The 11,017-nt window shown below is 52.9% G+C and overlaps 1 protein-coding gene across 7 annotated transcripts in view; it reads left to right on the top strand.

The window, feature by feature from the left end:
- Window positions 1–7,295: 7,295 nt before the first annotated feature.
- The window catches only part of NOS1AP (nitric oxide synthase 1 adaptor protein), a 44,442-nt gene continuing 40,720 nt past the window's right edge, over window positions 7,296–11,017 (top strand). For all 7 annotated transcript variants that reach the window (XM_065673894.1, XM_065673891.1, XM_065673892.1 and 4 more), the window contains exon 1: window positions 7,296–7,466. In XM_065673894.1, the coding sequence (XP_065529966.1) occupies window positions 7,362–7,466 (105 nt within the window). In that variant the 5' untranslated portion in view covers window positions 7,296–7,361. The remainder of the gene's footprint in view (window positions 7,467–11,017) is intronic.

Here is an 11,017-nt window from a genome sequence, read left to right as displayed (position 1 = left end):
CATTGCACCACCTGCAGTCACATCACCATGTCCTCCTCTTGCTCATTTGCTGTCATCCCGCTGGCATGCCCATTGCATTTCCACATCTCTCCCCACACCACCTTCCACCCATCTGTCCTTATGTCCTATCAGCAGCAAGCAGCTGAGCACACAGGCACCCACCTGAGCTGCTTGCCCCTCCTTTTACTGGGGTCCAGCCACAGTGAAATTACGTAAATTCTGTAACGATGGAAGCTGGAGCCATTAACTGTGCTGCTCTAATTCTCCCCCAGCATTTGCAGTTGCTGGGATTTGGGGGCTGAGAGTACATTTTTTTGTATCAGTACATCTCCAGGCAAGAAAGCTGAGCAGCAAACAGAAATGTTCATTGCCCAGATATGAGGGGTCCCGTAGGAGAATATATCAGACTTACAGCATTAGCATGTAAAATACGTGGGAGAGTGAAATATTGGCTTCACAGGCCATTGCCTTTCAACAGGCTGTGGGAGCACGGCAGAGCCAGGGGAGGTTTCCCAGGTGAGGGCCGGGACTAACGTGTCCCTGAGGGTTTGCATGAACACTGGGGGTGACATTTGCCATGGACTTTGACCAAGCGGGGCTGGGCACAAGGAGCGTTTCTGGGAATGCTGCACCCATCGGCAGGCACCGGTCCATGGGAACAGCTACTGCACAGGCACAACTGTGGTTTGAGCACCCGTGGGTTTTCAAGTCCCCTTGCATGGGGGAAACTGTGCTCTCGTGTCTCTCAAGGGTGAGGACCAGCCTCTTACACCTAGCAGGAGAGATGCTCCCCCCAGCTGGTAGGGGGTGTTCCAGCCCTTGCCTCGCCACCCTCATAAGTCACTGCATGTCAATCCCCAGACAGATGCAAGCTTGTGTCAGAATTAATCATTCTGGCAGTTTACAAGGCAATTAAAGGAAGGGGCCATGTGTCTGATTATACAACAAATAAGCCTTGGCAAATTATAAACATATCAAAGGTAGTTCCAATTAGCTGCAGTGATTCACAGGGGAGAGCACCCAGAATAACGGCTCCTCGTCAGTTTGGTGTTTTGCACTTGGGAACCATGTCTGAAGATCATAAGCTGCATTCCCAAATGAAGAATGCCAAGCATTGTATTTATGAGGGATTGCAAGAAGCTTGACAGCTAGATGCAGCAATTAACATATCATTTCAATATGGCTACTTGCTTGTCACACAAATGAAGAAGATGCTCTTCTTCCTTGCTCCTTGGTATTGAAACTGAGAACAGTCACACTCCTTCAGATTCCTTCTTGTCTCTGGTGCAGCATAAAAGCTATAGCCAAAGTTATGCCCTCTGTATTGGGATCATAGGGACAAGGCTAGCCTGGAGTTCCAGATGCCCTGGGCTCTTCCCGCAGAGATGGAAAGTCTTGCTGTATAAATTCCCTTATATCCAGACAAAACCAGCCTCAAAAGCGTTTCTTTTGCAGTGATCCTCCCTTGGGAACAGCATCAAGACAAACCGTGAATGAATTTCAGACGGACGGCTCACAGGGTCAGCACCTTGCAGTGTCACACACTTGGAGCAGGGGCTTGCTGACGCAGCCCTTCTGCCATCCCACTGTGGGATCACTAGAACAGCTCCCTCTTGCTTCAGGTCCTCACTTACCTTCTCTTGGGCATCTGCCCACAGCAATTCCCATTCCCATTGCTGTGGGCAGCCCAGGCCTCGTGCAGATAGAGGAACCTGCCAGCCAACTGGGAACAACCCCGCTTGTTGGATTCTTCCACTTTTGCATTATTTTTTTCCCCTCTGTAGGATGGCAGGCCATGTGGAGCAACTTATATAAAGCACTGGGAGCACCTGAAGAAGTGGTGATTTAAGTGGATGTGACTAACCTTGCAGTGAGATGGTTTGGTCTGGGTAGGAATTGTAGGGTGAGGGCGGTATGAATTGTACCCTATGTGCAGCCCTTAATGGCTTGTTGCAGATGTTGTCCAGCTGTGTTTAGATATAGCCTAAAGGTTCTGGGAGCTGGGGAAGGGGCTGAGTCCTGGGGCTGTATGCTAATGCTTGCTGTGGGGATGGGAAACACTGTACATTGAGGAGGTAAGTACCGATTTTTATAATGAGCAGTTAATCTATTTATTGATAAGTTTACTGACAACTAGTACAATTGATCATGCTGAGGATGGTTAAGAGTTGTGTATATGCAGTGTGTATTTCTTATAGTACCACTGAGGTTTGTTTATCATTAATGGGCCAGTGAGATTAGAATAATATGAATATTGCATGGGTTGGCTCCTGGGGGGCTGTGAAACGTTCAGTGGATGTGGGCATTGCTTCAGCCTGCTGTGAGAGTACTCCTGGTCCTGGATAGCTCTCACATGTGGAGCACTGTGGGAGGCTCCGAGGGATGAGATCCCACTGCCACCAGCTCCCTGAAGTAGTACTGGGACTCTGGGTGCCCCAAAGCTTCCAGGCTCTCACGGCTTGCTTGCAGACTGTGGTGAAGCTGGCAGGGAGGAATGTTAATTTTAGCTGGCACCTGCTCTGCTTTGGGGAGTGTATTTATTCCAGAAGCACCATGTGTTTGTCTTTCTGAAACAAAAATGTTTCAAGACTTGAGGTTTGTGGAGAACTTCCAAAAACCTGGGATAGCTGCAATTTGAAAGGAAATTGTCATGCAAAGAATCAAGATGTCTATGAAGACAAAATCTGAGCTTTCAGGTTATTCCAGTAACAGTTTGTCTGCACTACAGGGGATACCAAAGATGTGCCTGTGTTTTTAAAAACAGCTCTGAGATGGTTCCCAGTCTCACCTCTAAAGTAAATAAATGCATGCATAAATGTGTGCCAGAAGAGCACGAGCTCTGCCGGCTCATCAGAATAAAATGTCAGCAAATGCCAGCAAGTTCCTGACCTTAATTCCAGCAGTTGCCTTCCTCGCCTTTCTGAAGACTTCTGCTTCCTCCCTAGCCCTTGCTACTTAGCTGTTAATCACCCGGTTTTATTGGGCAGAAAAAGCGTGTGCCGCGCTGACCCGCACACCTGGCTCGGTGCTTCCTCCACCGGGACTACGCAGGTGACTTGGAGGGAGCCTCCTTGTGGGCTCACAGGGAACAGGCTCTGGGGGGCTCTGGTGGTACACCGTGCGTGCCCCGGAGCACTCATCAGCTGCAGGAGCGCGGCGCTACAAGAGTTCGCAGCTACAGATTTTGTGGAAGGACATTAAAGCAATCTGGAGCACCCAGTTGAGAGCTGGATCCTACCTTTGCTGTCTGAATGCCTGCCTAAGGGCCAATTTGCTTTACAATTTATTGCTCAGAGCTGCAGAATCTGCCATCTGCTCATTTCCTCCCGTATCCGTGCTCTTCCATGTTTCCAATTCCCACCCACATCCAGCGCAATAAAAAAATGATTTGCATACCTGGCCCAAAGCCCTTATATTATTGCTCTCCAGAGGAGGGGCCCTGAGCACAAACAGCGTGAGGTGTGTTTTCCCCCAAACCACTGCGCTGCGCTATCGCTGTGGAAGCGACACGTGTAGTGATGGCTGCGCAGTGACCAGCTTTGGGTACGTTGAATTGCTCGCTTTGAGAGCACTCAGAGCAGCATGAGAAGGGGTACAGTGGCCTCCTGGGGCTGCAGTGGGTGCTTGCCACTGCCTCGTTTGCAGGTGAATGTCCTTGTTTCCGACAGCCGTGCGGCACACAAGTTGCTGGGATAATGGCAGCCTTGTGCCGGCATGTGTTAGAGTGTTAGAGGTACAAAGTGCTCTGCAAACACTGCGCTTCCCCATGCCTCCCAGGCTAGATTGCAGGTGGCTTCTGGCCGTGGACGTTACAGTAACATACATCTTTCTGCTGGAAATACCACAGTATTCCCATAATGTTTTTCAAAGGGTGAGAGCAGACAATGCATGCTGACACTAGCAGCCCAGACTGCCTTTATAAAATACTTGCACAGTATCAGCGCTTTTCTGGTCCTGAAACCTACTGAAGCTTTGAAAACCACTATAGGCAAACTTAAAACTCCTGACCAAACTCTTCAAGGTCCTTTGCTTTTGGATATATTGGTGAGTGCAGACCAGTGCACAGGTGTGCTACCAGCTGGGGTGACAGTCATTCTCCCCACTGTGCCCCACTGCAGCTGGCATACGGTGATACGCGTTTCTGTCTGGCTTTCCCACAAGTGCTGCAAGAACACCATTTCAGCTTAACGGGATGAAGAAAGGAGGCCTGTGAGTGGCAGAGATGCGGCGTGGGACTGGTTTCCTCGGGTGCTGGGGCAGGAGCCCCTCCGCGACGGCGCTGGGCTGCAGGCGGGGGAGCTGGGGCGCGCAAGGCTGGGGATGGCCGCCCCGGTGCGGGCTCTCCGTGCTGCATTTCACGGCCTTCCCAGGAGATGGCAGGCCAGTTTTATGAATGCACAGCCAGCGGCCGGCACCGAGCAGCAGCAACAGGCGGCGGAAGCGGCCGGGGACAGCGCCGGAGCACCGGGGACAGGCAGGGGGCGATTCCTCTTACCCTGGCCCGCCCGCGGCTGAGCAGCCCCGGAGGCTGACCGGGACCCTCCGCTAATGGAGGTGTCCTTCAAATGCCCTTGCTGCTCCCTCAGGGTGGTCCGGGCCAAGTCCCCCGCCGTGTGTGTCCCAGGCTCTCGTGAGATCCCCTCCTGCCCGGGTGGCACATGGGACCTTTGTCCCAGGCTGCTGCGCCAACGCGGGCGAGCCACCGTGTCCTCAAAACCAACCAAGCCGGTTATACAACTTCAGCGTGTAATTCCAGGGTTTCTAATTATTGATTTGGAAAGGGAGGAAACAGGTTCTGCACTTGCAGGGCAAACAAGAGTGTGAGTTTAATCCTCTTCCTATTCTTTGGGGATCTCCTGTATCTTTTTGCGTGGTGGTGGTGGACTAGTCTCAATGTCCTGGGATCGAAAGCCAAGAAAGGCTCTTCCAGGAAAAGGTAATGGTTTGGCAGGCATAGTGCGAAGGCAGGGGAATCCTGGAAAAAAAGACACAGTTAATCTTTGTAACGTAACAGGAAGGTAGAATCATATGAGAAGCCACCTGCAGAGCCCGTGTGACTTTGGACCACTGCCTGATGCAGCAAGTACCACCTAATCACACTTGGGGTAACAGGCAGGTGGGGGTTTGGAACAAACTGGTTTCAGGAAGAGCTGCTGCTTCCCCTCCCAGGGCTGCTGTTCCACATGGTGTAGCAGCACGGAGTTGCTGGTGCTAGAGGCCCACTAAGAGAGCCCAGAAGTACTGCAGTGAGGCTTGTCCTTTGGCTCACCCCCAGTATTTGAGGGCAGTCTACAGGCTGACACTGGACACGGCAGCAGTCGGTGAGAATAGCCACTGTCACTGCAGAAGAGGCAGAGGAGCAGGGTGTGGGACTGCCCACAGCATCCACCACACAAGGTCTGTGAGCTGCCACAGTGCTGCCAGATAAACCCACTGGGACCCCCTGGGAGGAGCTGGTTTGTTTGCCAGGCTCTGAAGGCCTTTTCTATCAAACACACGTCTGCCTGGGGAAAACCTCCCTGAAGGCACCACTCACTGAAGAGATGCTTGCAAGCTTTCCCATGCAGGAATTCAGCTCTTCACTAAATCTATGGGGCTTTGCTAGCTGTGGAAAGACAGCAGTTGGCAGACTGTATAACTTTAAGCAAATCTAGCACAACAACAGGGCTCTAAAGAAGCTGTGGGATCTCTGTCCTTTGGAATACTCTCAGATCCCCTAGACACAGTCCTGAGCTGCTGCTCTCATCCTGAAGCTTACCCTGCTTGGAGCTGGCATCGGACAGGGGACTTCTCCAGTGGTTGTATTACTCCCAGCACCTGGGACCTCTTCAATGCTGTCAGCTAAGCCTTTGCTAGAGGTAAACAGAAGCTTTCGGTAAGAACTCAGAGCATCAAGCACCATGGAACAGATCCAGGCTCAAGACTATCCCACCACTAACATCTACCTGTCCTAGGCTTAACTGACCCTAAATCCATTGTGGGTGTTCACCCTTTCTGCAAGTGCAGTCACCAAGCTGGTGCAGCAGCACTGATCCCCTGCTCCCCTTACAAAACAAGGAACAAAGGTTTTTGAGAATCCCGGGCTTGCCTTCAATGGGAAATCATCCCTTGATTAACTCATTCAAGTACTGACAGCTCACCCTGAGCCTGGCTTGGCATGTGGAAGCTGACAGCACAGTGGCTGTCTTCATGCACCTCTCACGGGTATAGCTGAGCATATACCTTTGTTCTCACCTTGTCACCTGACTGTGACCAGCCTGTTATCGGAGCTGCTGGGCACAGTAGAAAACCTGATCCAGTTTGAGGAGAACAGTTTCTTAGACATGGCTGAAATGCTGTGGCTGGCTCTGAACTATGTTATGAACTCAAAGTTTTACCACATTGATTCAGTCTGAAAAATCAATGGCCCTGTATACCCAGTGCAGGGTCAAAAGCCAGCACTGTGGTTTGCACTGCAGTCATTTAGAAGAGGAAATGTACTCTGGTGTGCAGGACTGCACAAACAGGGTGGGGCAAGAGCTTTGGGAATTACGGGTCTCCTGTGGAGAGGGGGATGCATCTGCCTTGGGAAAGGCTCATTCCAAATGGTGCCTCTGGTGTGTGTGAAGGCCAGTGTGAACTCTTTGGCCATACTGCAGCGAGATGAGCTTTGCGGTGGTTATGCAGCATCTGTGGGTATTAAAACAGAAGAATGGAGCCATACCTTAGGGTGTACTCTGTATGTGTGGGTAAGGGGTGAAACAGCCCGGACTTGCAGAGATATATAACTGGGTCGCTGGAAAGCAGCTCTGGGGTGCTTTCAGTGTGTGTGTGAGCACATTCACAGCTTTTAGGGGTTTTATAAAGTGGGGCACAGTAGGGTCTAGTCTGATCACACGGACTGGCCTTTCATTTAGCACAAGATGGAGACTTTTTTACTTCCAGCCTGCTTGATTTCCATCATGTGCGCTGTTGATACCAGCGAGGAGGTACACGTTGCTCGGGGCGCTGCTCCCAGCCGAGGGCTTGCCGTGCGTGCCCGGGGAGGCTTCACGGCGCCCCGCAGCTCACCCCGGGCTGCGCTTCGCCCCCAGCCCCTTTCCCCTGCTCGCAACCCCGGCGGGGCTGAGCGCAGACCGGCACCGCGCACTGGGTGTCAGCGCCGCTCCGGGGGCTCCTTTCGGAACGCCTCCCTGCCCCTCCCGCGGCAAGAGGGGGAGCCCCGCACTGCCAGACCCCCTCCGCTCCCCGCCCTTCCTCCGCGCTCCGCGGCGGCGCGTCCCCGCCCCGGGGGCCGGCCGGCGGCGAAGGGCGGAGGTTCCGCGGCGGCGGCGGCGGCGCCGGGCGCGCTGCAGGGGCAGCCCGGCCGCCGCGGGGCCGCCATGCCCGCCAAGTCCAAGTACAACCTGGTGGACGACCGGCACGACCTCCGCATCCCCCTGCACAACGAGGACGCCTTCCAGCACGGCATCTGCTTCGAGGCCAAGGTGGGCGGCGGGCGCGGAGGGGTTCCGCGGGGGCCCCTGCCCAGCGCTCATACCCCGAGCCCTCGGGATTCCCTGTGTTCCAGCTCTCTGTTCGCATAGCCTTGGGTATTCCCCTCTTTCCCCGGCAGCCCTTCCTGCTGGCGTTGCCTGCTCTTCCCCGAACTCAGCTGCAAAGAGTTGGGTGAGGCTTCCCGCCCATCCCGTAAGGATGTCGGAGCAGGTTGGATGGCTCAAACTGGAGCGGGGTCACCCTGCTGCCTCATCCGAGCATCCCTCCTTAGCCCTGCATCCCTCCATGGCTCTGCGGGGTGTTGCTTGGAGACGTTGGCCTCAGAGAGCCATGGACTGTCCCGTGTGTGTGTGCATCTCCCCGGGAAAGAGCGGCGGTCTCGGGCTTTGCTCCGTGCTCCCAATGCGGTGGGTAACGCTGGAGTGCTGGTGTGACGGGGAACAGCCGGTGTCTCCAGGATGCCGTGTACCCTGGTGCTCCCTGATGGGGTAAACTCATCGTGTAAGCAGAAGGAAAGACTGCGTGCCGTTTGAGGTGTAGTGCAAGAGGTCAGGGCTGCCAGCCCAAAATAAAAGATTGCTGTTTCTCCGCATATATATAAGCCATTCTTTCCAGTCGATTTGGCAGGAAGCACGCTTTTTTTTCTTTCTTCCTCTTTTTTCCCTGTTTTTTTTCCTGACCTCTTATTGTTACTCCACTTAGGCTGTGGCTTCCCACAGGCTGAGTGCTTGCGATCTTGCAGCAGGCTGGGAAGAGTCGAGTTACCTGTCCATGTTGCCCAGCCCTGAGCAGGCAGCGCTGGCCAGCAGCTAACTGGGAAATAGCTGGTCATGAAATTTGTAAAGGGGAAACCTAAAATCCCTCTCCCTTTGCTGTTCCCGGGGGATACAGTTATAACAGTGACAAGATGCTCAGGTGAGGTTGAGTTGGGAAAAGCCCGGTGTACAACAGTTGTGAGTGGCGGGGAGGCAAGCATCCCTGGCACGCCATTGTCCTCCGAGCACGTGTGTTGGCAGGAGAAAAAATAATAAATCCCAGTTTTGGCACCTAATAGTGTGCAGTGCCCTGGGGCGAGGCTGCGGCTCCTTGCAGGGGGTGATATTTTTCACCTTTTCTCAGGGCTGGGAGGGTTTTTCTGCCGAGGCCATTCCTGCCTGACCGCAGGCGCTGTGCTGCAGAGCAAAACATCCGAGGAGTTGTTTATGGAGCAAACTTAAACCTGCTGTGCAACTGTTACTTGGGAAAGGCTGTTCAAATTCAGCTCCGCAGCCTTTTGCTCCTGGATTATTGGAGCTGATTGCTGCCAGCACCTGATCGCTCCTTGCCTGCAGGGAAGCTGAAAGCATCTCTCGTTCTTAATCCCATGTACATCTTCTATGCCAGTTTTGGGTGGCCCAGCTTGGTTAGAAGTGAGAAAGGGCTTCAATTGCCCCTCGGTCTGCTCATGGCTCATCTCTTTTTCATGCTGCCAGCCTGGCTGCCTTAATGGGGTGGTGCGTATTAGTCTTTGTTAGCTCCTCTTTCTCTTATTTGGTATCCTGTGGCATGCGTTAATGCCAAGCACAGTCTGCATGAGACCCAGCTTCCGAATTTGTGGGCTTCTCAGCAGTCCCTGATGCCAGACACAGAACACAGATGGCTTAGGCAATTACTCCATCCTTTTATTAGATTTCTGGAGATTAATTAAATGCTTACTCCTTTAGTTCCTTTTATCCCCCAAAATCCCGAGCGTTTAAACCTGCGCCGCTCTTGTTTTGGCCAGGCATCCAGTGCGAGTCACTACAGTGAGGAACTCTGATTTAGAGCAGAACTTTGGGGAAGATTAAAGAAGAAAAATGCTCATCTGGGGCGCCGGGACTCGCGTGCCTGTCTCCTAGAAGCCTCCTGGGATTGCTGCTAGTGAGGGTGGTGGGGATCCTGGTGTTACAGCCCTCGGCAGCTGAATCACTGCTCTTTGCTCCTGCAGCCTGGGATTCCTGGCGAAGTTGCTTGGGGCTCACTGCAGGGGGGCAATGCTGGCCTGAGTTGGTATGTGCTGACTGATTGGGTTAGTTTTTACTTTTATTTTTTACATTCGGACCTACGCTGTCTGCTGCTGTCTTTAAATGGCACACATAGTGGTATGTAGTGGTTCAATGCTAGCTGCTGGCATCCATGGTGTCATTTCTCCTGAGGGAGTCCTGGCATCCTGGCCTGGGTAGTTGCGACGGGCAGTCAGGGTTTGGGCTGTTTTCCAGCACAGAGTGATGGACTCGGTCTGAAGCAAGAAGTGCTGTCACATGCGATGCTGTCAGGAGACTTGTGTTGCTTGTCCCCAGTGAAGCCACTTGGAGCCATATGCTCTGGCACGGGGACACCAAGTCTGAGCAAACTGTTCTCTAAGGATTATGTTAATCCATTTTCTGGAGATAAATCCAATAGTTGGAAAATCCCATTCCATCTTCTTAGAACAGTAATAGATTTCACACTTCTTGATCTGTTTTCATTGGCCACCTCTCCTGGCACCAAACACTTCTGTGTCCCAGAGGTGCCTTGGCTGGGCTGCTGAGAATCGGAGGCGCTGTCTCCAAGGGGAGGCAGGACATTCATTTTCTTCTGTGTCTTGTGGTCTGAAGTGTTTAATAAAATCAAAAGCCTGGCCTCTTGGGTTAGTTGAAGCATCTGGATGAGGGCTGGGAGCTGCAGCATGGTGCAGGGGAGTGGACAGAAATTCCCACTTGTGCAGTGGTTTTCTGATTAAATAAATGGGTATGTAGAGAGGTAAGATGCCTCCTGTCCTTCTCCACCCAGCACAGCTCCTCCGGTCTGTGCAAGGAGGAGGGGGATGTGAGCTTACTCCTTATCTTCTCAAACCCCTAGTGCTGCAGAACAAAACCCAAGGGCCACCTTGTGCAACACCAGCAATTCTGCACATTCAGAGATCATGACTCAGGCTACTCCAACGCCTCCAGGGAGATTGGCATGTAGAGGGAGGTAAATGGGGTGGTGAAGCCTGTCACTGGAGTGCCAGACCTGCAGTCTGTTCCAGTACAGGGGTGCTGGGTGCTGCTGAGTTCACACAGTGAAGCTGTTACTGGCCCCTCAGGAGTTGTTACTGGCTCGGGAGCTCAGTGGGCTAGGCTCTCCTCCTGCCCTGGAGATCTTGTGGTCTAGAGCAAGATCCCATGTACCTATTATTTAGAAACAGGTAGCAGTCCTTCAGCCCTGGGACTTGTTAATCTGTTCGCAGTATCCTAATGTGTGTGGTTCCCAATAAAGGGGCAGATGGGTGTAAGGTACCTCTGCTGCACCCCCATCTGCAGGCACGGGGAGAAGGGGCTGTCTAAGTAAGCCTTGGTCTTTGGGCAGACCCACTGCTTGCAGTCCAGGACTGCCATGGGCGTGCTGAAACCTGGAGTTCCTGATACCAGACCTGTTTGCAGATAAATGTGACGCTAGAGGTTTGGGAGGAAAATGCTGTTCTGGGCAGCAGGTGGGGTTTGGGGGCTTGGGTGGCAGGTTTCTTTTTTTTCCCTTAAGGGATCTTGGCAACCAGGCATTT

Source organism: Lathamus discolor, chromosome 3 (genome assembly GCF_037157495.1).
Source record: "Lathamus discolor isolate bLatDis1 chromosome 3, bLatDis1.hap1, whole genome shotgun sequence".
Lineage (NCBI taxonomy): Eukaryota > Metazoa > Chordata > Aves > Psittaciformes > Psittacidae > Lathamus > Lathamus discolor.
Note: the sequence above shows the minus strand (reverse complement) of the source record. Positions and strands in the feature narration are given on the sequence as shown.